The sequence below is a fragment of the Eschrichtius robustus genome, chromosome 18 (genome assembly GCF_028021215.1).
Source record: "Eschrichtius robustus isolate mEscRob2 chromosome 18, mEscRob2.pri, whole genome shotgun sequence".
Taxonomy (NCBI): Eukaryota; Metazoa; Chordata; class Mammalia; order Artiodactyla; family Eschrichtiidae; genus Eschrichtius; species Eschrichtius robustus.
Genome location: NC_090841.1, coordinates 24,524,678 through 24,550,822, shown reverse-complemented (window position 1 = coordinate 24,550,822; position 26,145 = coordinate 24,524,678). Strand labels below are relative to the sequence as shown.

The window sequence follows — 26,145 nt, the reverse complement described above, 5'->3', positions numbered from 1 at the left end:
TAGTTTCTCTTGTTTTGGAAAATATAGATATTTTCTGTTAAAAACGTGATTTACGCTGACATGTAATAGGTTGATTTTTGTTATTATAAATGAATTAATAAATATTTTTAAGTTTCCAAAAATAAAAAAAAAATGGTGACAGCTCAAATGATATGCAAGATTTAATTTTGAAATTCTATAACTGCACTTTGTAATATCTCACATTGTAGAAAGAAGTTTTCTTTTTTTTTTTTAAATACAGCTCCTATCTTTCCTGTACCAGACTAGGGGAAGATTGAGAACTAAATTTTGCAAAATATAAACTCGGCAAAATAGAGAAAACTAATTTGACAAGCTTTGCCTTGCGAAAATACTTTCTGAAGAAAGGTATTCTGAATGGAGGCAAAAACTACCCTTGAAAATACATTAGAATTGAGAATATCATCCACTTAGAATTTGTTCTGATCCCATTAAGTAGACTAGAGAGAGTACATTCTCCAACATAATATGGTCTACAGTGATCCACTGAGGGTTCGTTTCAAATTTCTTAGCCACAAAATGCAACTTCAAAGAAAATTTCAGGTAATTTTCTTTAAAAATGTAACACAGCAAGACCACATCGCTGTGGAAAGAAAAACACATTCTTCAGAAAAATAAAGTAGCATGGTATTTGAGATACATGTGTTTTAAGAAACTCATTAAAGGGGGTGAATAACTATTCTGATTCCTTTTTAATATTTACTTTTCACTATAAAAAAAAAAGTAGTTTTAAAAGTTTACTTTGAGGTCGATCGATGGATGTGGTGACGTCCGGCTCGCTGGGGCCGGGCCTAGGCCTCGCCAGACGATGGACGGACGTTCATGGCGAACTGGGCCGCCCTTCTCGTTCTGCCCGGAGCCCTTCGCCTCTCCTCCGCGCCGGTCGGTGGTGTCGGAAGGCAGGGGTGCGGCGTCCGGCCCGACCCCCGGTCCCCCGACCCCAGCCTCAGGGCCTGGGCGGGCCGGCATCCTCTACCACTCTCGCTTCGCCGCCTCAGCGCGTCTCGCGAGAAGCGCTCCCCGCGGTGGGGTTTGGCTGGGGCCGCGGCGGCGGCGTGCGTCCCTCGGTGCCGGAGTGCGTCCCGCCGGGCCCTCGGCGGTGCCGCTGGAGCGCTCCAGGTCGGCGTTCAGGTGCCGGAGACCGAGCGGTGGCGTCGTCTCCTGTTCCCTGTGAGCCCCTCGGGTCCCCACTGCGGCGGTGCTTCCGGTGAGCAGCTCTCTTGGGGAGTTGAGACGGTAAGGGAGGCACGGCTGTCCCCCTCGTGGGGCTGGCTGCCGCCTCGTCGCGGTCGTCCTCACTGCGTGCCGGGGGCGGGGCGGGGCGGGGGGGTGGGGGGAGACTGTCAAAAGGTCTCCCTGCTTAGGTGAGTTAGGTAAGTCAACGAATGCGCATGTTGCTCAGAGCCCTGCACTGTAATCCATTCAGAAGCGGAGACGTCCGGGCACTTAACAGCCTCTGCTGGGCTAGCAGAGATCCTAAAATGCCACAGTCGTTTCCTTACAAGATTCCCGTCGCTTCCATAATACCATGGAAGTGAGGTGCGGGAGGCAGGAGGATCAGGTAGTTCTTTCTGACAGTGGTCTCTTTGAAACATACCGAGGGACCAAGTCAAGTGGATGGCAGTAAATTGAAAGAAAGGGGACAATTGCTAGAGATATTGTGGAAGTCGAACTGATAAGCCTTGGCAGTAAGTTATGCGTGGATGAGAAGGGAAAAAAGACGGTTGAGTCCTGCAAGAGTCGACGGTGTTCTGTAGTCAGAGGTGTTCTGTAGGATGGTGATAAAGTAGGGAGGAAGAAGAGCGAACACTTTTAATATTGAAGTGCAAGGGTTGAGAGAGCCTCTTTCTATTTAATACTAATTTAGCATTTGCCATTCCCTTACCTTGTACACTTATTTACCTTTTAAGAGCACTTAGCCCATCCAGGTTGTCCAAAAACTATCCTGTGAAGTAGACATGGAGGTAAGAGAGTAGTCCAGGGTTTCAACATTAGTGGCTGACAGAGCTAGACTCTCGCGTCTCCTGAGTGGTTCTCCTTTCTTTTTCCCAGATGCTATGGCTCATGGCATTGCTAATGATCTGTAGGCATTGAAGGACAGGCATCACCGCATCCTTTTTGAATTACAAATAGGCAAAGCCAGCACTGGTTTGTGCCAGCAGCTGCCAGTGACAGGGGCTGAACTGACTAGCTTAGTCTGGTAGCCTCGTCCCAAGAATCTTTCCAACCTTGGCCGCCACACCTGGGGTTGGTCAGTTAGCTACGAGAAATCCCAAAGCATCAAGAGAAGCTCTTTCAGAGTGTTTCTCCTCTCCTAATTCTGATCTTCCCACTTCCTTTGACACTGAGCAGCAACTGTATTGGTCCCCTAACGTAGCTTTCCCCTCTCTCATTTTCTCTCTCTCTCTCTCTCGCCCTCCTTCCCCCACTTCTCCTTCTCCCGCTCTCCCTCCTGTCCTCCCCTCCCACACACTTAACCACAACCACTGCCTTGCTGTGGTTTACTTGCCCTAAATGTCCCTGCACCCAATCCTCCACCAACCACCATCATACTTACTTCTCTTAATCTCTGAAAATCTTAACTCCTCCATCAAACCTATTCACTTACCAAATATTCACTGAATCCCTATTATGTGCTAGGCACCATTCAAGGCACTGGGAATACAGCATTGAACAAGACAAAGTCCCTGAGCTCACCAGGTTTAAATCTATAGTCTTTAAAACTCTTGATTGATCACATCAGGGCTCCCTGTCCTCTGAAATACCACAGATTTTGTCTTTGTGGTCACATCACCATCAACACATTCACCCAGGCTAGAAATATGTTCATGGGTGGGAGGTGAGCTCCATGTCCTCTTACTCTGCCGTCTTGGTCTCTCTCCCCTTAACTAGAGACCCAGGCTAGAAATATGAAACTCATCTCTCACTTGTCACTCTCCATCTATATTCAGTCACTAACAAAGTCCTGGTTTTTTATATCCTAAGAATTCCACATGCCTATTCTGTTCTCCCCATCTCTACTCAGTGCTCTAGCTTAGGACTCTCATCATGGGTCATTTGGACTGAAGCAGTCACCTCTAACTAGTTGCTCTGCCTCTGGTCTTGCCTCCCTGAAATCTGCCTTCCATGACATCTCTCATGATTTATTTAAAACAAAAATCTAATCAGGTCCGTTCTTTGCTCATAACCCTTCAAAAGCCCAAGCTACTTGATATCGTACACAAAGCCCTCCGACTTCCATCATGTCTTACACTTCTTGCCTCATTGCTTTACATGGTTGCTTTACATGGTCCTATCTCACTTTTTTCCTAAGCTCTCTGTGTGTGTCTGTGTCCCTAACTCAGGGTTTTTTCATGGCTGGTTTGGACATCTTTGTGGTCTTCATGCCTAGCACAGTACCTGGCATATAGTAGCCCCTTAATAAATTTTTAACTGGACTGGGTTTCTACTGTTGTTTTGCATTTATATGTATGTCTTAAGTTTTCATGGGTGTTTCTTCTTCAACCTTACAGCGCATTTTTGGGGGTAGTCATTAGAAGTATTTACAAATGTTCCTGTTCTCTTCTTCCTTCTGCAAACATTGTAGAATTGTATTTCCCACTCCCTTTAAAGTTGGGGATAGCCATGTGATTTGTTCTGGCCAATAAAATATGAACAATAATGGCGTGCACCATTTCCTGGGAAAGCATTTAATTACCCAATACAAGATACTGCTACTATCTCTTCCCCTTGCTGTAGGGGAAGCACACAGGGAAATGGAGGCTTCATCAGCTTGGGCCCTTGAGGGACAAAGGTGAGCAGAGCCTCTTGCTCACCTGTACTTGAAGTGCAGCATAATCAAGAAACAAATACTACCAATCCACTGAGATATGGGGATTTACTACGGTCGCATAACCTTGTCTATCCTGACCACTCCATTCCCTCAGGACAGGAACGGTACCATTTATCTTTGTGTCTCCATGGTGCCATATTCAAAACAGACTAGAGGGACTTCCCTGGCGGTCCAGTGGTTAAGACTTCGCCTTCCAGTGCAGGGGTTGCAGGTTCGATCCCTCGTCGGGGAGCTAAGATCCCACATGCCTCGTGGCCAAAAAACCAAAACATAAAACAGAAGCAGTATTATAACAAATTCAATGAAGACTTTAAAAATGGTCCACATCAAAAAAAAAAAAATCTTTAAAAAAAAGACTATAAATATTGTATTTAAATTTTGATTTCTGATTTTTCCTAATTCACAATGTCCAATTTCAAATATTTCTCTCTCATCTGTTTCTGCTGTCTCATTACTAAAGCACATTTTCTGCTCCATTTTGGCACAATTCTGGTTTCTAAAATATAAAAATTAAAATTTCTAACCAGTTCATAGTCCAGGGTTGATCACTCACCTAACATTTTGTGGAGAATGAGATGTCTACCCTCTGATGACTGAGTGAACAATTCCTCCAGCTCAGCTGTAGCAGTGCTCTTCGGGGAAGTAAGGGAGGCTGGAGCATGGGTATGAAGCTCTGAGTGGTAGGGCAAAGGGATTATAATAATCAGCTTACTAGGGGAAGTGCGTGTTACAGCGCAGGTCTCCCTGTATCCTCTGCCCCAGCAGATGGCACAATAACATGTAATAAATGTAATAAAATTTTTCTGCCATTTGCCTTTATCTGCTTTAAAAACCCTCAGTTTTGAGCATATGATTCTGTGAGAAAAAAAAAATCCTCTTTCTATGATCCTTTTTAAATGCCACTGTTGAACAATGGACTATTCAAAAAGAAAAGGGGTGCAACACAGAGCCTCTACCTGAAATTCCTAACGTGTACTAATTCTCTCTGTAATCCTTACAGTAACTTGAAAGGCATATTTTTTCTTCCTCATGTAAGTATATTATTCATCACTCCAATCTTATTTCATGGACACTGGCCCAGAGCTACCTACTAGGTACATTGGTTCATAGAATTAAAAACAAAAAACCCACAGCCTTCTTACTATTTTCTTCTACCTATTAATAGTTCTAACACAATGTCTGTTACCTCCTCTGGCAGCCACAGCTCCAAACACGCCCTTTCATAGGAGAAGGTCCAGCTAATCGCAGCCCATCTGTTTCATACTCTGGAAGTTAAAATTCAGCCTGCAGGCACTGTCTCTATGATTTATGTTTCCTAAAATCAATTACAAATTTTTAGCTAGAGTTATCAAGACTTTGAATTTTAACTTGAAGTTTTCATTTTTATAAATGCCAAGTGCTTTATTTTGGAGGGAAATATTTCTACATTTACTATAACTATAATGTAATTTCCTAAAGATACTTTCTAAAAGACAAACAAATCTTCAAGTTAAAAATCAGCTTAGAGAATTTTTATAATGTTTAACGAGCTCAATCTATGGAAGGAATCTAATTTTTTTCAACCTAAACAAAGTGTTTAGGGACCACAGGAAATACTTCTCCAGTGTAAAAATACATAAAACAAACCTGTGAGCTCAGGTCTATGCTATGAACGGAGTAAGATCTTCTGCCCCATATCACCCATAACTACACCCAGGAGAAGTCCTTCATTTTCTCATTGGGTGGGTTGCTGCCTTGCTGCACATTTTAAAATCTATCAACATAACACCAAGAAGAAACCACAAAGGGAGAAGATTGATACATCCCCATACACAAATATTTAAAACCCAATCCTAAATTAAACACTAAATTAAAAGATTTATAAAAATTAGAATATTTGCAATGTAATATCTCAACAGAGAAATCTTTTACAAATCAACTATATACACACACACACACACACACACACACACACACACGCACGCATGCATGCACGCACACAAAAGAAGATAAAAAATGACCAGTAGACCTAAGGAAAAAGAAAAGAGGGATTAAGCTCTCCAAATGACATTTTTCACTCAACATATAAAGGAAGATTTTTTTTTTTTTTTACATCTTTATTGGAGTATAATTGCTTTACAATGGTGTGTTAGTTTCTGCTTTATAACAAAGTGAATCAGCTATACATAAACATATGTATATGTATCTCCTCCCTCTTGCGTCTCCCTCCCACCCTCCCTATCCCACCCCTCTAGGTGGTCACAAAGCACTTAGCTGATCTCCCTGTGCTATGTGGCTGCTTCTCACTAGCTATCTATTTTACATTTGGTAGTGTATATATGTCCATGCCACTCCCTCACTTCGTCCCAGCTTACCCTTCCCCCTCCCCGTGTCCTCAAGTCCATTCTCTACATCTATAAGCGAAGATTTTTTAAAAATAGTAATGGGATGAGGGAGGGTATAGAGCATACTTCTGGTGGCAGTAAATACTGATGTCAACTTTTGGGAAAGTAATTTAACTACATATATTAAAACCCCTATAAATGTGGATTCCCTTAAAACCACCAGCTCTAATTCAAGGTATTTGTCCTCATCCAATCATTAGACAAGTATCTGTAAGGATTTTATTGCAGGGATTTTGATACACATACAGATAAAAGTATCTGGAAGGATGCATACCAAAATACTAAGGTGTGAAGATCAACAAATAGAATCTGAAAAAAAACAATCACCAATTTTTTTCCTTTTTATTACTCATCTGTATGTCTAAAGTGTCTGTAACAAAAACTTACTACTTTTGTAACTGTTTGTCTCATTTTTATTCTCTTTTTCAGAAAATGTACTTTAAAAGCATAGAAAAGGTGATTGGAACTTTGGGATTCCTATCCAGGGTTACCCAAAAGTCAAACTGTATTCCAATCAAGAGCAGATTAAATATGAAAAGCAAAATGGTAGACTCCCTTACACAGCAACTCTTGCTTCTTCTCTGGTTACTTCTACCTACATAGAGAATTGTTCAAGGAAGATGTTTACCATCCCATATGTAGTCGAGATAATTTTGGCCATAAAGTCACAATTTTCCATACCTGCACAATGATTTTTTTTATGAGACCAGACACCTGAACAAAATCTTTGGGAATGCAGGATATGGCAGGCAGTAGAAGAGAAATTGACACCAACTTTCCTATAAGAGTCCCCAAAGTAAGAAAGTATCTCTTTCCCTTATACTGACTCCTGGTTACACACTGGAAAATAGCAGCAAGTGAGGAATGCCAAGCGTAGACACAAAAACCAGAACATGACCGTGGACTGTGAGGTAGCCAGGCTGGCAGGTGTAGGACTGAAATGGCTGCATGCCACAGCAGTAAAATGCCTGTGACATTCACACACTTACAATCAGTTTGGCGGTGTTTCCAATCCAGGCTGAGGGATTTCATTTTCCCCATATTAGGCAGTGACAAAGATTTCAGATGGACCAAACATTGTATATTACTGTCAACAGCACTAACGTAGGTTCAGCTGGCAGAAGTGAGGGAAACCAAGAGTGTCTGCATTATTTACTCCAAAGAAACGAGCTGAGCACCATCTGCTGTCAGCCACCACCACCCAGTGCAGCTCTTTCTGTACCACACCCTCACCCCACTTCCGTGAGCTCCCCCAATCTCGGCCCAAGAACCTGAAATCCCAGTGTTTCCCTAAATATAGGTTTAGAAATTTGCTTTCAACAGAGCAGTTGGTAACACAGAAGATCTCTTAAATGCTGCAAAGTGTTGTCTACTCGTGTCCAGCTGCAAAAATTATCTACTCTTCCAACCTTCCTTCTAAGACTAAATGCAATGCTACAGTGCTTCGCCTACATAACGTGGGGGGATGGGGGGTGGCCAGACCATACAGTGTGGAAAACCAATATTCTCACACTAGTGTCTATAAACTGGTTCAAGGTCATAAAAGTAGAACAGGAAAGCCTACTGAATTTGTGATAGGAAATAGATTGCATAAGCAAAGACAAGTTTCCAAAATACCTACAAACCACACATGGTATCTGTGTCTAGCTGATTTTTTTCATGGCCTTTCAGGAAATGAACTGTCCCACTCTGAAAAACCAGAGGAACAGTATTAGTAAGTCAAGACCAAAGCCAAATCCAATAGTGATTATAGTACTACATTTGATCTCTATGGACTGTAAAGGAGAATATAAAAATGAGACCCCTCAAGAGCTTTTCATTAAAAAACAAACACAAGCCATTTATACAGAAGCAGTTCAAATTTTATTTATAAATTTGTTTAAAAGCATATAAAAGATTTATTTTTTCTTTGGCTCACATTTGTGCCCTGAATTAAGAAAGTAGGGATTCAAATCTAAAGGTGCCAAAGCTTCCCCAAACCTGATCTGAGAATTAGATAAGAATTAGCTGTTTAGAGAGACAAGCATGCAGAAAGTAGGGATTCAAATCTAAAGGTGCCAAAGCTTCCCCAAACCTGATCTGAGAATTAGATAAGAATTAGCTGTTTAGAGAGACAAGCATGCAGCACCCACAGCTCTCGCTAACCTGAAAGCATCAAATGATTCCCTCCTTTTCTATCTTACTAACACGTCTATAATTATACTTCCAATAAGAGGTGAAACCAATTAGAAAAATAATGCAGCATTTCACTGGCAGTAGAGATTAAATATGAGTTCAGTAATCAGCTCCTACAAACATGCATAAATAATGACAGGGAGAAACCAGTCATCCCCAGCTGCTCAGCTGAGTGGGTGGGCAGTGGAAGTCAAGGTAAAAACAGTGAGGCTGAACAAAGCTGCAAGAAGGAAAAACATCTCGTGTGGTTTTTCAAGGTCAGTTGACAAAGGCCAGATGTAAGCAAATATTTCTCATATACCCTGGAAGAAAAAGAAAACAAAAATTAGTACCAGCAACAAAATTCAAAGCCTTTGTAAATTCAAAATGAAGCTCCTCCAAAAAACACTCTGACTACCTGACTATTTTTTCAATGATTTCAAGTCCCAGTGAAATGATTTAATTTTCAAGTTCCATTTTGAGTCACAAAATGGTCTCTGTCAACAATGTAATGGCTTATTGAATGATAGCTCGTCAGCTGTGTTCTGAGAGATAGGCTAACACGGGTCACAACTAATAGTGTTCTCAAATACTGTCACCCACCTCCATAGTTACAGCAAGGACAGGGCAAATATAGTATGGAGCAGAGCAATTTAAATGGAACTGTATGGAGTAGAGGTGCACTGTATTATACAGCAGGAAGGTGACTTCTAAGGGGACGTTGAGGAAAGGAGATAGACTTAAATGAGTCCCCTCCCCCCACTATGTGCAAACAGTCATGACATCTCCATCAAGCCTCCCAGACTGCTGGGCCAAGGTACACCTGGGATTCAGACTATTGGTGCTCTAACATTCTGGGAAACTAAAATTTCAGGTTGCCTCATGGGTCATGGCAAATGCTTAACTGCCTTTGAAGACACTGGATTCAGCGTTGCCACAGCATCTCAAAGGGTCTCACCTACTGGTATCAGAGAAAGGATCGTTTGAAGTGATTCTTTAAACATCCTACCCTAGATGCATCATGAAAAGTAATAAAGGACTCTAGAAGACCAAAAAAATGTTTAATATAAAAGCAATTTTAAATTATCAAAGAATATGGTACTATGGAGAACAGTATAGAGCGTCCTTAAAAAACTAAAAATAGAGTTACATATGATCCAGCAATCCCACTCCTGGGCATATATCCGGAGAAAACTATAATTTGAAAAGATACATGCACCCCATTGTTCACTGCAGCACTATTTACAATAGCCAAGACATGGAAGCAACCTAAATGTCCATCGACAGAGGAATGGATAAAGAAGATGTGGTACATATATACAATGGAATATTACTCAGCCATAAAAAAAGAATGAAATAATGCCATTTGCAGCAACATGGGTGGACCTAGAGATTATCATGCTAAGTGAAGTAAGTCAGACAAAGACAAATATCATGATATCACTCATATATGGAATCTAATTTTTTAAAAATGATACAAATGAACTTACTTACAAGACAGAAGCCAACTTACAGATATCTAAAACAAATTTATGGTTACCAGAGGGAGGGGAAGGGATAAATCAGGAGCATGGGATTAACACACACTACTATATATAAGATAGATAACCAACAAGGACCTACTGTATAACACGGGGAACTCTACTCAATATTCTGTGATAATCTATATGAGAAAAGAATCTGAATAAGAATGAATACATGGGGGCTTCCCTGGTGGCACAGTGGTTGAGAATCTGCCTGCCAATGCAGGGGAGACGGGTTCAAGCCCTTGTCTGGGAAGATCCCACATGCCGCGGAGCAACTAGGCCCGTGAGCCACAATTACTGAGCCTGCGCGTCTGGAGCCTGTGCTCCACAACAAGAGAGGCCGCGATAGAGGCCCGCGCACCGCGAGGAAGAGTGGCCCCCACTTGCCGCAACTAGAGAAAGCCCTCGCACAGAAACGAAGACCCAACACAGCCATAAATACATAAATAAATAAATAATTCCCATTTAAAAAAAAAAAAATGAATACATGTATAGGTATAACTGAATCATTTTGCCGTACATCTGAAACTAACACAACGTTGTAAATCAACTATACTCCAATAAAATCTTTAAAAAATAAAAATTATAAATAAATAATCAAAGAACAAATATGTATTAAGTAACCTGAGAAGAATGTGATTTAAATTAGAAAAAGCTTTAAAAATAAAGATCGGTCTAATTTTTCTACCCAAAATATGCTGATCAAAGGCCTACTACTTAAGTGTCTATATGATGTTTCAAGAAACAAGTTTTTCTTTCTTTGGCTTTCATCATAGTTTTATCATATTTTCTGCCTTCCTCCTTTCTTTCTCTGTCTTTGGCTTTTTACTGATTCCAACATATCCTCCAAGCCCCATCTGTGAGCTCTCCTCTCTCATTCCTTGTAGGAGCTCAACTGTTATCTACCAACTTCTAAACAAATGCCACATTCTAAATATATTCTGTATACTAACTTCTTGTCCACTTGTTATTTATAAAACATATCCACAATAAAAGTTTAGTTTATAACTTTTCTTATTTTTGTATGGTGTCCTTTGATGAACAGATGTTTTATTTTAATGTATATTTTTCATTTCTTTTTAGTTTATACCTTGGGTCTTATGAAATCCTCCCTAGCTCAATTTTATAAATAATCTATTTTCTTCTAGAATTTAAAAAGTCTTCCTTTCTATTTATAAGCTTTACTCTACCTGGAATTGATTTTTTTTATGATTTCATGTGGGTACTCAATTGTCCCAACAGCATTTGTTGAAGAGTCCATTTTCCCCTGATGATGGGCTCTGCCTTTTGTCATACAACAAAATTCTAGAAATAGTTGGGTCTGCCTGTGCCAATTCTATACCATATTAAATATTTTATTAAGTCCCATATGTACTTCTGTATTTTTAGGAGTGAACTGGCTATTCTTGGTTCTTTGCTCTGATTAGAATTTAACTAAATCAACAGATTATTTGAGAGCTCATTCATATCCATTAACGAGGTAAAACACCATTTGTTTATTTATTCCTTAATGTCTTTCTATAAAATTTTATAGGTATTTTAAAGGTAATATACATCTTTGGTTTTACCTTTTTATTAGGTTCTTTTGTTGATTCTCCACGTGTAGAGACAAAGTTAGTTCTTATATATTGATCCTATATCTACCAACATGGCTAGGCCCTTGTTTATTCTAATAATTTTAATATAAATTCTTTTGGATTTTCTAGGTAGATACTTGTATCATCTGTGATTTATAAGTTTTTTCCTTTTCAATGCTTATATCTGATTCAAAAGAAAAGCTTTTGATGTGTTTTTATTATGGAACTTTGATCCCTGTATTAGCTAAAGAAATTTCTTTTCTATTCCTAGTTTGCTAGAAGTTTTGACTGCAAATGAGTATTGAAACTTATCAAATGCTTTCTCTGTATCTATTGAGATGATCATATGGTGTTTCTCCTATAATTTATGAGGTAAATTATCTCGGAGATTTTTCTGGGTTTTTTTTAATTTGTGATAAGCCAAGCTTGTACTTCTGGGGTGAATATAATTTGATAAGGATATACTATGCTTTTTTAAAGAAATTCATTATTGAATCTGTCAAAATTTTGTTGTGATTTTTTTAATCTATATTTATGAATGAGACTGGCCTATAATTTATTTTCTATATAGTCTTTGATTTTGATTCACAGTTAAATTCACCTGCTTAATCCTTTGGAAGAATACTCCCTCCTTTTCATTTATCTGGAAAACATTCTAGACATTTGGAATAATCTGTTGCTTGAACATTTAGTAAAACTTTTCTGTAATATGTGTAGGCCTGATTTTTATTTTATGGGAAGACAGTAACTAATCTAGATATGGTTTAAATCATTTTGAATTCCCACCGACAAAGTGTGAAAGAAACTGTTTCCCCAGTCTTGCCAACAGAGTATGTTGTCAGTCTCTTGTGCTTTGCCAAATAATAGATGAAAAATGATATTTTGGTTTAGTTCTTAATTTGTATTCTTTTTGTTATAAATTCATTGGGTGCTTTAATTTCAAAGATTATATTTTTTTATTCCTAGAAGTTCTGTTTTGCTCTCTTTGAAATCTTCCTGGTTGTCTTTATCTCTTGTTTTTGCTCATCGTTTCAAATCCAATATTTATTCCATCAAATGTTTTATACATAGTTATTTTAAATTCAGTACCTAATCATTTTAGTATATCAAATCATTTGGTTCTAAATCTCTGTCATTTTGGTGACCTCAGCCACAACCACATGTCTCCCTGTGCTTGTGGTAAGTTCCAGTCACTGTGTTATGCTTGGGATATATCAGTGAACAAAACAGTCAAAGGGCCCTGCTCTGATGGAAGATGGAACATAAATTACCACAGGGAGAGAATAAGAGTAATTAGTCAACAAAACATCTAAGAAAATGATGTTAGAAGTTGCAGAGTGCTATTGAATAAAGAAATGGAGACTGCAAAGAGAATGACAAGAGCCTGGGGTAAGGGCACAGGTGGCAGCATTAAATGAATGGCCAAAGAATTCTTGGAACTCAAGAAAATACTTGAAAGAGAACAAATCATTTGGATACTTTGGAGAAGAGTACAGAGGGAGCAGCCAGTTCTTAAGTTTTCAAAGAACAGCCAGAAAGCTGGCATGGCTGGGAGGAATGAGGAAGAAGGGCAGTAGGAGGAGAGTGCCAGAGGAGTAGAGTGGGGTGTAGATCATGGAGCCCCTGTAAGGATTAGTAAATACAAATCCTTTGGCTTTTACTCTAAGGACTTTGGCTTTTACTCCAAACATTTGGAGAGTTGTCAGAGCCATTGGAGAGGCAGAGGAGTGACAGGATCTGACTTATTTTTCAGTCTCATATTGAGAACAGACTCTAGGTGGGTAAGTGTGGAAGCAAGGAAACCATCGAGGAGACTATTTCAAGAATTGAGATGAGCAGTGATAGAGGTTGGGATCTATTTTGAAGGAAGAGTCAAGAAGATTCGCTGATGGGTCAGCTGTGAGGATGTGAGAGATGGGTTGTACTGTTATGCAAACAGGAAAAAGTGGAGATAGAGCATTGGGGTAAAGAGGATCAAAGGTGAAGTTTTAGACATGTTAAGGTTGAACTGTCTTAGACATGCAAGTAGGGATGTTGGGTAGACAAATGGATCTGCAAGTCTAGAGGAAGAGGTCTAGGCTGGCAATTGAAATTTGGGAGTACAGAGCATATTGGTATTTAATTTCATGAGAATGAATGGGGCCATGAAGGTATTAAATAAATGTAAAGAAGATGGTCCAAGGTGGATCCCTGAGGCACTCCAGTGTTAAGAGGACAGAAAGATACAGGGGATTCAGCAAAGGAGAATAGAAAGGAGTGGCCACTGAAATAGGTGGAAACCCAGGAGAGTACAGTGTCCCAGAAGCCAAGAAAAGAAAGAGGTTCAAAGAGGAGGCAGTGATTCACCATGACAAATGATGCTGATCAGTCAAAAGATGAAAATTGAGAAATAACCATTTGATTTGTAATGTAGACAATGTCAGTAACCATGAGAAGAACATTGTGGTTAGACAGTTATGGTCTAAATTCCGATTAGACTGGGTTTAAGAGAAAAGGGAGGAAAGAAATTGGAGACAGACAGATACCTCAAAGTTTTTCTCTAAAGGGGAACAAAGAAACAGGACAGTAGCAAGAGGGAAAGGGGCTTCAATATATAATGTATATTTATTTAAGTTTTCTGCTGATGGGAATTTTCTAGTCAAGATGACAGCTGACAGTTCAGGAGAGAGAGAAGAACGTTGTTAGAACAAAGTCCCCCAGTAGGAGGAGGAGACAGAATCTGGTCCATAAGGAAAAGCAGACATAGAGGAAGAGATGTGTGTAGGTAAGTGAGGTGGAGATGGGAGACTGAGCAAGTTCTCACCTCTGTGTCACTGCTTCTTTCACGCAAGGGAAAAGCCAATATCCACTTTGGACTTGGATATGCCTGTCTTACTAAGGAATCTTCAATCATCCTCACTCACATCACATCATGAGAAAGCAATGTTCCGCTCTTTTTATCTGTGAGGAACCTAAGTGGAGATTCACAGCTCACTTACCTAAGACCTACCAATAGTCAGTGGTGAGCCAGACTCCCATATCCTCATTCTCCTAACAGCAGCCCATGCAGTATTCATTTACTCTCTCCCATCATCTTCCCTTCAATCCCAGGTATTTTTCTACATATATGTACCTTCTAAATTGGTGGGGGGGGGGGAGTTATTAAGTAGAGGAGAAAATGGACAGCAAGTTTCCAAGTCCTGTCCAAAATCTGAGTTTCAATCACATTTCACAACTTATAAATTCTGTAAACTTGGATAGTCTTAAATTCACAATGCCCTATTTTCCACATGATTCCTACTCACGTATTCTTATGTCAGTAATTTGTCAATTTCACACAAGATGCAAAGATACTGTGTTTTGATTCTTTTTTCTGTCTTGTACATTGTCCCTATTCTGAATCCATAGTGATACACATGAGCACACATTATAAATAGACACATCCACTGTGCATTCTCTACAAATTTGCCTACACTTAATTATCTTCAATATATATATACATTTTTGAAATCTATCCATAAATTTTAACCACTAGATGCATTCCAAGGGAACATGCATATAAGATTTTTAACAGACTGTATTCTCAAAAATGATCTTTTGTCCATTAAGTATTTGTTAAGGGGTGATTTCCTCTAGAGTTTCCAGGTCAGCAAGCATTTGATTACTTTGTTGTATTTTACCAGTTTAAAGGTTTCTATCCGTTCTTTTTTTTTTTTGAGTAGGTACATATGCACTTGGGCTTCAATTAAATTGTAAAACCCACTGTAGTTAGTTTTGATTCTGTACACATTGCAAACCCCACAATTCCATACATTCCAAAGCTTTGGTGCTGTTTCAATAATATATTGTGCACACAAAACACATTACACACATATTACAACACAGTTGCAAGGTTTTCTTCACGGAAATCTGTAAGAACATTTCATTTTCAAAAAGTGCATTTAGCTGTAGGGGTTTTTAAAAATCATTTTGTAGTGAAAAATTAAATGCTGGTTTCTTTGACCTGCTAGTTTCACTGTAAGAATATATTACAAGAGAATGCTTACTATTTTTATAACCATATTTCGCTGAAAATCTTCCTGAAAAAAAATGTTCATTTGTTTTTGTTTTAGGTCTGGGCAAAGGGTGATTTTTAAAAAAGCCTTGCAGTCCAGGCAATCACACAGCAAACAAAGGGCAGGTGTCATTTTTTATTCTGATTGGCATTGACTGGAGCTGAAATCAGGACCTTCTCCATCTCTCAGAAGCTATTGTGGAATTTACAGTAATCACCCTGGCTGACTGTCCATCACACAGCTGAATAGCACGCCAAAAAAAATAGTATCTGGGGAGAAGGCCACAACATATTTTTAAAACTCTCATTGTTTTCAATTCTTCAACTTTGAAAGAAATTTTTTTAGAAAAAAAAAAAAAACTCACCCAGCTGTTACCACTATTCATATTCCAATTGCCTCCAAAGTGCTGGAGGCCACCTGGTTGACTTTCACCTTGGAGTCGGTCCAGAAAAGCATTATTTACCCTTTAAAACAATGAAAAATGTGTGTAAGTGGAAAGCTTGCTGCAGGGCTGAGAGATTTCTGAGAACCTAATGTGCTGTCTGAACGGACTGTGGGGACTGCTGCCCCCATTCAGCTCAGAAGAAATCTACAGACACTTCTTTTCACATTAACCATACGACACGCTGTGAACAGTCCTCTGGTGGAGCTGGTGCCAGTCTTGGCTCAGGCCAAAAGGGGCATAAATTCTTAACTTCAGAGTTTCACTTACCCACCTCTACCAGTTCTACAAGAGCCTTGGTCACCCAAGCATCCATACCCCTCAGGGCCATGCCAGGAGTGAACCCCAGAAGCTGAGGAAAGATGGAAGCTTCAGCAAGAACTAAAACATAAAGAGAAACCAAACATAGCTCTGTGGTGCTCTTTTTACAAGACAGATGTCCCCTCCCATATATCCTGTACCCCATTGCCAGTCTTGCTAAGGTAAATCCCATTAGTGAAAAGTAGAAGGAAAATAGGAAGAGAGTGTGGGAAAAGGGACATATCAGAAGAAGGAAGCCCAAGCTTTCAAAAGAAGGGAGGGGTACATTTTTCCCTGATGTTCGGTCATACTTGCAGCAACCAATTTCAGAAATTAAGTTTAACATACAGGAGGTAAAACGATAAAGAAAGGCAAGAAGTGATTATCATAAGGGTCAGGATAAGGTTACCTGTAGGATGACGGTTATATTCTATTCCTGGAGCTGGTTACCTGGATGTCCATTTTATAATTAATCATCCTAAATATTCGTTTCATGGACTTTCTGTGTGTTATATCTTACAATTTTTGAATTTAAAAAAGAAAAAGGCCACACCATGCTCTGAGTTGCCCATGTGTGGCTGAGTAGAGTCAGGGACGTGGTGGCTGGAGAAATAGCATTGTAACAGGTACCCTGTGATGTGAACGGATTATTGAGGAATAGTGTCATGAAGACCATAAGCTTCTCAGCAGAAACAAGAGTGCCTGGAGCACAGCACCCACTCAATCCATGCTTGTGGAAGGGAGGATAGGCAGGACCCAGTCAAGTTAGCCTCCTTTTTAGTCATGAAGTTTAGCGAATGTGGTCATGGTGGGTGGCTGTAAGTCAGCGACTGTGGGAGATTTGGGAACTTTGAGGATAATGACTGCGGAGTGGCAAAGTCAGAGGCTGGGGGTTTGCCTAGCGGTCTTGCTCAGTGTGCCAGCTAAAATGCCAACTGCATGTTGACCCAGGTTAGTCTCTGGCTTATGGGGTTGCTGTTTTCTCCTCAACTCCAAGCCGCGTCTGGCAGTGGTCACATCTTAGTTATTAGAAGGCTTTTTTTAATCTCTCACCATAAAATCTACCCACGAGCCATATTCTGGTCAGACTGGTTCACTGCAGAACTGAATGTTTAAGTCACCTTTTCTAGACCTCTCAGCATGCAGATCGAAGTAAGATACTTGAGCTGGAGACTTGAATATTAAGGAAGACAGAACTGACCTTGATCCCCCTAAAACTACACAACCAATGGTATTCTGGATGGTCCATACACCTGGGGCTGTTTTTATCCAGTCTTTTTGTCAGTAACAAAGATGGGCTTTCCCTCAATATCCCCCATCCCACCCCACCTCCAATCCACTAGAATTTTTGTTGGCTCCACCCACTAAACACATCCTGAATCACCCATTTCTTTTGATGACCACCATTCTAGTCCAAATCCCTATCCTCTCTCATCCTGCTTCTGCTTCCACTCCTGCCCTCTGCAATCTGTTCTCCATACAACCACCTTACTAAATTATAAAAGGGATCATGCCTTCTGGAATTTTGTTTAAAACCCTCCCATGACTCCTATTAGTCTTAGAATAAAATCATTGGCTTACAGAATCTTCTATTTCCTGCCTACCTTTCTTACCTCATGTTGTATTATTCTCTTCCTCACCATCTATAATCAAATCATTTGGGACTCAAAAAGACCAAGCTCATTCCTGATTTAGGGCCTTTACTTTTGTTCCTATGCTTGATAAGAGGGGACATTCCATTGTATGTTTTGCACCCCCCATCTCTATGTGTCCGGCTCTTGTTTTTGGATGTCACCTCTTCATTGAGGAACTATCGTCTCCAATCTCTCCCTTAACATCACTCTGTGACGTGGTCCTCCTTGTGTGTATCACTGTCTGAAATAATCTTGCCGTTAAATTGTTGACTTCTGTTTCTTTCCTCCAGATTGTAAATTCCATGCAGTCAGGGACCTTCTCTGCCTTGTTTATGCCTATTCCCAGTGCCTAGGACAAAGCCTTCACAGAGTGTGCCCTGATATGTAAGAGGTGAATGAATGAATTGTCCAGGTGCATGGTCCCCACCTCGGCCTGCTTCTGTGACTGCAGCTGCATTGTGAAATTACCCATGGTAGTGAATGTAGTTCATTGTCCACTGCACTCAGTTCACTCAAACACTTTGAAGATGGATGACTTGTGATGCACACAAGGTGATGTGATTCACTTTTAAGCATGTTACTAAGAGGACAGCAGAGTGGGTCAACTAGAGATCATGGGTGGTAAACAGATTACCTTTTTCAATTTCTATCAAGAATTTGTAATAGGGAAGAATCTTTTGTATTCTACTACAAGTTAATCACTAAAGGGATGTTGCCTATAAGCTTAAATTATACAGAATGGCCCATTTTTGAGAACCCTTCCTCTCAGATAATGAGGTAAAATACCTTTGTTTAGCTCACAGGAAACATGCTGACCAGGCCCACCTGTGAATGACTGCAGGGAGGAAGAAATTAACACATCCCCTCTGGAGGCTAACAGAACCAGGAAATGTTTGACTCTACTCCCTCCCCTATTAGTATAAAAGAAGCCTGAATTCTAACTCAGGCAAGATGATTCTCTGGGACACGAGTCCACCATCTTCTCAGTTTGCCAGTTTCCAAATAAAGTCGCTATTCCTTGCCCCAGCACCTCGTCTCTGATTTATTGGCCTGTCATGGGACGAGAAGTACGAGCTTAGACTCAGTAACAAATTCAAATAGGGGAAAAAAGTACCAGTTTATATTTTTGTTTACTAGTGTTAGAAAATACATACATTTCATTGCTTTCAAGCTAGTGCTCTGAATTTTCTTCTAAGGATTAACTTGGATAAAAACTATTGTTCAAGGATGGTTCAAGTTTCAATAAATCAGTTCAGTTCTTTCCAATTTCCAGCTTGTGGCCCAGATCCTTTCAAGTCCTTGACCCCAGTGCTCTGTCTTTTCCCACTGGAGCTTCAACTTTCTTCTCTTACCACTTTCTAGTGTCAATTTATGCCACCAGTTCAGAAAAATTGGATATTGTATGTGTATGTGTGTGTGTGCGCGCATAGCAGCTGGCATCCTCACACATACCACACCCCAATAATATAAAGATTAAAAGGTAATATAGATTCCAAAACTGTATTCAATATTACTTTAGTGTTTCCCCAAAACATTGAAAAAACTTTATAGGTAGTGTTTTAACCAAGGATGCGTATTTTATTGCCATTTATACCTCCTGTGTTCAGCCTGGTGGATTCTGGCTCTTTCTTCCTCCTGTTGCTCTCGTTTAAATTCCAGTAATTCACTCTAGGAACAATGAAATTTTAAAATATGGTTTTCAGTTAACATGGTTGTACAGAAGACACCCAAATCAATTAAATATTTGACCTTAGCTGGTACAATATTTCATTTTTGAAACTTTTACTTAAGTACCATTTCCATGTGAAATTATTTTCTTACATAACCAGGTAGCAAAAATAATTGTGCCTTAGTCAAATAATAACTCTGTGAGTGTAAAATCGTGAGATTAAAAAGCCAATGTGCATGTTCAAGATATGAGACCATTCAGTACAACATAACACAGAGGAAAACACAATGTGAGCCAAACTCACCTGTGTCTTACAAAGAAAAACAAAACAAATTAGTTCCTTAACGAATGTTACACAATACTATTTCTTGGTAATTTCTCTAGCTTCTTTTTCCCAACAAATTCATGGCTACTTACAAATACATATTGGACTTGATTCTGTAGAGCAATTCCAAAAACACTTTCCATTTTGGAGAATAATACTCACCTATCATTGACTGGTTACTTCATATACTAGCAGAACTTTGGACTCCCTGGAGAGGATACTTTGCTTCAAATAGGAGATCATGTTACTAAAACTAAATCTCTAGCTTCTGACATTCTAATTATCTTCTTGGAAGAGGCAACAACTTCCACACACAGTTACTGTGTTTACAGTATTAAACCAATGAACTAGGTGCCAGAGAATCTCAATACTCAACTGCGTACATCTTGAGGCAGACCAAGTTATAACCTCATGTCAAAGACAGAAAAAGGCAGAGGGAAGTTATCAGGCCCATGTCATAAGTTAGTGCCTAAGTCAAAGAGGTTTTCTGAGAGAGAAAATATTGTCACCTCTTGATAAACACATACCAACACATGTATTTTTTTAACCCCCAAACTTCCATGATGAAAAGTATAAAATAAATTCAAAGTTCAGATTGACATTTTATTCTTTTAACTATATTCAAAGGCCTTCCAACATTCTATAGCCTCCAGAATAAAAAGACTGGTTTCTTATACTGTGATAATCCAAATATGCTACTCATTAATCCCTAAAGCACATTATTTAATTCTAATTTCCACCTAGCACCAATGACAAGGGTAAAATTGGAGACTTTTCTAAATAACTGAATAATATTCATTCAGCCACTTCACAAGTACTTATTAAATACCGAGATGCCAAGCCTTGTGCTAGAGACTCATTCTCTACAATGGCATAAAGTCTTTCATTTTAATTTTTGTCGCTATATGAACATAGTTTAAAAGTCTACGAAGCAACAATACTACTTATACTAGGCTTAAATTAAAATAAAAGAAGCTCCAGTCCTCCTCCTCACCCACACAATCACGTTCAGTTTTTGTGTGTGGTTTCATCTGTCAATTACCTCTTCAAAACATGAATATTCTTCTATTAATTTTTTTTAAAAAATAGTAATTTTTTTGGCTTCCTACCATGGAGAAGATTTATATCTCTATTACTACCTCCATCCCAATTCCAACTTCCATTCCTGGTACACCGCCATCCTCATCCCTCATCCTTACAACTTTTTTTTTCTTTAACTTTCAGTGAGGTGGGGGAAGGGTCCTAGGGGTCTTACCATTCCTGAGTTAGATTTCCAAGTCATCCTTTTTTCAACCCTAGCCCTCAGAGACACCAGGTGCCTCCAATTCCACACTTGTATTGGGACTGCTTCAACTTCAGTGTTACCACTTCTTGAAAATGAGTTCTGCCTTTTCCTGCTCTACTTTCTAGCTTGAACTTGTGCTGATATCCTGTTGTTCTTTTGTTCTTTTGTTTTTTTGCTCCAGCCTCCTGGCCTGTTCTTTTGTTCTACATACTGGCTTATAGTGCTTTTTTAAAAAACATTTCGAGTATTGTGTTTTTAGTGGGATTCGGTGAAAGAGGGACTGGAGATAAGCAAATGAAATATTTTGAAAGTGCAGTGTTTAACCAGAAGACCTTAACATTTTTAAACAAAAATTACACCAGAATTCTGTTACTTGATCCTCACAACAATTCTCAAAGGTAGGCAGGTAAATAAAGTGTTATTTGATGAATGAATGGATGAGCATTATTATGCTTGTTTCATAGATGAGGAAACAAAGGATCAGAGACTCAGTTTAAGTATTTTATCAAATGCTAAGTGGCTCCTAAGTAGCAAAATAAAGACTAGAGCTTAGACTTTTTTTGTTATCTAATCTTCTGTAAAAATGCATCCAAAATAGGCAGTTAAGATTAAGGATAACTTGTCAGTAGTTAATAAACAGCCATATCTAGAACTATAGGGCCCATTTACACTCAAAAGTTCTAGTAGATCCTATCTAACCTAAGTTCAAACGTAAATCCCGGGAGGGCAGGCGTTCCCAAGATGGCAGCCCGCAGGCCGCAGCCTTTGAGAGCACGGTCACCACCTGTGCTCCAAGAGAGGTGCCCGTAGGCGGCCTGCCATCAGAAGCCGTGTCTGGGACATCCCCCATGTATGCACTCAAGCCTTTTAAAGATATTGGGAGATGTGAATAGGAGCTTTCTCAGATAGTGTATGAATAACTCATTTAAGGGGCCATCAGGACCTCATGGAGTTTGAGCGTGGACCGTTACCTCGCAGAGCAGGGAGCCTCCCAAACAGCGACTGCAGACTGCATGCTGAGTACCAGCAGGTAAAATACTTGTACACTGAAAACTACAAAACATGGATGAAAGAATTGAAGAAGAAACAAATAAAAGGAAAGATATCCTGTGTTCGTAGATTGGAAGATTTAATATTAAAATGTCCACACTACCCAAAACAACCTATAGATTCAATGCTATACCCACCAAAATTCCAATGGCATATTTTACAGAAATAGAAAAAACAATCCTAAATTCATCTGGAATCACAGAAGACCCAGGATAGTCAAAGTGATCTTGAGGAAGAAAAACAAAGCTGGAAGCACCACACTTCTTGATTTCAAAATATTTTGCAAAACTACAGTAATTAAATTAGTAATGTACTGGCATAAAGACAGACATATAGACTAATGGAACAGAATACAGAGCCCAGAAATAAACTCATGCATATACTGTTACTAATCTTTGACAGGGGTGCCAAGAACACACCATGGGGAAATGTTGTCTCTTCAACAACTGGTGTTAGGAAAACTGGATATCCACATACAAAAGAATCAGATTGGACCCCTACCTTAAACCATACACAAAAATCAATGCAAAATGGATTAAAGACCTAAACATAAAACGTGTAACTGTAAAACTCCTAGAACAAAGCGTGACAGAAAAGCTATTTGACATTGGTCTTGGAAATGATTTCTTGGATGTGACACCAAAGCACAGGCAACAAAAGCTAAAATAAACAAGTAGGATTACATCAAACTAAAAAGTTTCCATACAGCAAAGGAAACAATCAACAGAATGGAAAGCCAAGCTACAGAATCGGAGAAAATATTTGTAAACCATGTTTGATAAGGGGTTAATTTTCAAAATAAATAAGGAACTCCTACAAATCAATAGCCAAAAATAAATAACCCAGTTTTTTAAATGGGCAAAGGACTTAAATGGACATTTATCCAACGAAGACATGCAAATGGCCAACAGGTATATGAAAAGATGCTCAATATCATTAATTATCAGGGAAATACAAATCAAAACTACAATGAGATATCACCTCACATCTGTTAGGATAGCAAATAAAGGGTAAGTGTTGACAGTGTTGTGGAGAAACAGGAACCCTTGTTCATTGTTGGTTGGGGAATGGCAAACGGTATGGAGGTTCCTTTAAAAATCAAAAATAGAACTACCATATTATCCAGCAATCCCACTTCTGGGTATGTATCCAAAAGAACTGAATTCAGGATATCAAAGAGATATCTCCAGTCGCATGTTCTTTGTAGCACTATTCATAGTAGCCAAGATACAGAAAAAACCTGAGTGTTCATCAGTAGATGAATTAATTTTTAAAAGTTAGTATGTACATAGGATGGAATATTATTCAGGCTTTAAAAGAAGGAAACCCTGCAATATGCAACAATGTGGATGAACCTTGAGGACATTTGCTAAGAGAAATAGTGGTTGTCATGAGCTAGGGGGTGGGGGATATGGGGAGTTGTTATTCAGTGGGTATAAAGTTTCAGTTATGCTATATTAATAAGATATAGAGATTTGCTGTACAACATTAATAAGTTATAGAGATCTGCTGTGTGGCTACAGTTAACAATATAGTAGTGTGCACTTCAAAATTTAAGAGGATAGATCTCATGTTAAATGCTGTTATCACGAAAACAAAGGGACACAAGGAAACTCTGGGAGGTGTTGAATATGTCTTTTACCTTAATTGTGGTGATGATATCATGGGAGTATGCACATGTACAAACTCTTCAAATTATATACATTTAATATGTATAGTTCTTTGTAATCAATTATACTTCAATAAAGCTGTTTTTAAAAAGAAAAAACAAAACAAAACCTAAATCCCTCTTGTCAAAGGATGCTAATTCTTCCCACATGTATTAACCCATTTCTCCAAGGAGCAACTTCTAATATCCAACCCATTCTAAGTTGATAATATGAACCCTGAACAAACCAAACTCATCAGTTCTAGATACGAGACAAAAGATTTTGTTACCACTGCAACAAAAAGAATAAAATACCTAGGAATAAACCTACCTAAGGAGACAAAAGACCTGTATGCAGAAAACTATATGACACTGATGAAAGAAATTAAAGATGATACAAATAGATGGAGAGATATACCATGTTCCTGGATTGGAAGAATCAACATTGTGAAAATGACTATACTACCCAAAGCAATCTACAGATTCAATGCAATCCCTATCAAACTACCACTGGCATTTTTCACAGAGCTAGAACAAAAAATTGCACAATTTGTGTGGAAACACAAAAGACCCTGAATAGCCAAAGCAATCTTGAGAAAGAAAAACGGAGCTGGAGGAATCAGGCTCCCAGACTTCAGTCCATACTACAAAGCTACAGTAATCAAGACAGTATGGTACTGGCACAAAAACAGAAATATAGATCAATGGAACAGGATAGAAAGCCCAGAGATAAACTCACGCACATATGGTCACCTTATCTTTGATAAAGGAGGCAAGAATATACAATGGAGAAAAGACAGCCTCTTCAGTAAGTGGTGCTGGGAAAACTGGACGGCTACATGTAAAAGAATGATTTTAGAACACTCCCTAACACCATACACAAAAATAAACTCAAAATGGATTAAAGACCTAAATGTAAGACCAGACACTATCAAACTCTTAGAGGAAAACACAGGCAGAACACTCTATGACATAAATCACAGCAAGATCCTTTTTGACCCACCTCCTGGAGAAATGGAAATAAAAACAAAAATAAACAAATGGGACCTAATGAAACTTCAAAGCTTTTGCACAGCAAAGGAAACCATAAAAAAGACAAAAAGACAATCCTCAGAATGAGAGAAAATATTTGCAAACGAAGCAACTGACAAAGGATTAATCTCCAAAATATACAAGCAGCTCATGCAGCTCAATATCAAAAAAACAAACAACCCAATCCAAAAACGGGCAGAAGACCTAAATAGACACTTCTCCAAAGAAGATATACAGATTGCCAACAAACACATGAAAGAATGCTCAACATCATTAATCATTAGATAAATGCAAATCAAAACTACAATGAGATATCATCTCACACTGGTCAGAATGGCCATCATCAAAAAATCTACAAACAATAAATGCTGGAGAGGGTGTGGAGAAAAGGGAACCCTGTTGCACTGTTGGTGGGAGTGTAAATTGATACAGCCACTATGGAGAACAGTATGGAGGTTTCTTAAAAAACTAAAAATAGAACTACCATACGACCCAGCAATCCCACTACTGGGCATTTACCCTGAGAAAACCATAATTCAAAAAGAGTCATGTACCGCAGTGTTCATTACAACTCTATTTACAATAGCCAGGACATGGAAGCAACCTAAGTGTCCATCGACAGATGAATGGATAAAGAAGATGTGGCACATATATACAATGGAATATTACTCAGCCACAAAAAGAAATGAAATTGAGTTATTTGTAGTGAGGTGGATGGACCTAGAGTCTGTCATACAGAGTGAAGTAAGTCAGAAAGAGAGAAACAAATACCGTATACTAACACATATATATGGAATCTAAAAAAAAAAAAAAAATTGGTCATGAAGAACCTAGGGGCAAGACAGGAATAAAGACACAGACCTACTAGAGAATGGACTTGAGGACACGGGGAGGGGGAAGGGTAAGCTGTGACAAAGTGAGAGAGTAGTAGTGTATATATGGACATATATAGACTACCAAATGTAAAATAGATAGCTAGTGGGAAGCAGTCGCATAGCACAGGGAGATCAGCTCGGTGCTTTGTGACCAGCTAGAAGGGTGGGATAGGGAGGGTGGGAGGGAGGGAGACACAAGAGGGAAGAGGTATGGGGATATATGTATATGTATAACTGATTCACTTTGTTATAAAGCAGAAACTAACACACCATTGTAAAGCAATTATACTCCAATAAAAATGTTAAAAAAAAACCCTATAAAACACATATATTTTATATATGCATATTACTACATATTTC

The 26,145-nt window shown here is 39.0% G+C and overlaps 1 protein-coding gene and 1 long non-coding RNA gene across 4 annotated transcripts in view; one reads left to right on the top strand and one right to left on the bottom strand.

Moving 5' to 3' along the window:
* The first annotated feature begins 1,049 nt into the window (after positions 1 to 1,049).
* Positions 1,050 to 26,145, top strand: part of LOC137751810 (uncharacterized) — an 80,607-nt gene continuing 55,511 nt past the window's right edge. The window contains exon 1 of one of the 2 annotated variants that reach the window (XR_011070966.1): positions 1,050 to 1,225. This is a non-coding gene — a long non-coding RNA (uncharacterized lncRNA). Of the gene's footprint in view, positions 1,255 to 26,145 lie in introns of both variants that reach the window. The other variant, XR_011070965.1, reaches the window with a different exon arrangement.
* The window catches only part of EPSTI1 (epithelial stromal interaction 1), a 102,444-nt gene continuing 84,454 nt past the window's right edge, over positions 8,156 to 26,145 (bottom strand). For both annotated transcript variants that reach the window (XM_068526487.1, XM_068526488.1), the window contains 3 exons: positions 19,496 to 19,569; positions 15,890 to 15,989; positions 8,156 to 8,711 (listed from right to left, as the gene is read on the bottom strand). In XM_068526487.1, the coding sequence (XP_068382588.1) occupies positions 8,703 to 8,711; positions 15,890 to 15,989; positions 19,496 to 19,569 (183 nt within the window). In that variant the 3' untranslated portion in view covers positions 8,156 to 8,702. The remainder of the gene's footprint in view (positions 8,712 to 15,889; positions 15,990 to 19,495; positions 19,570 to 26,145) is intronic.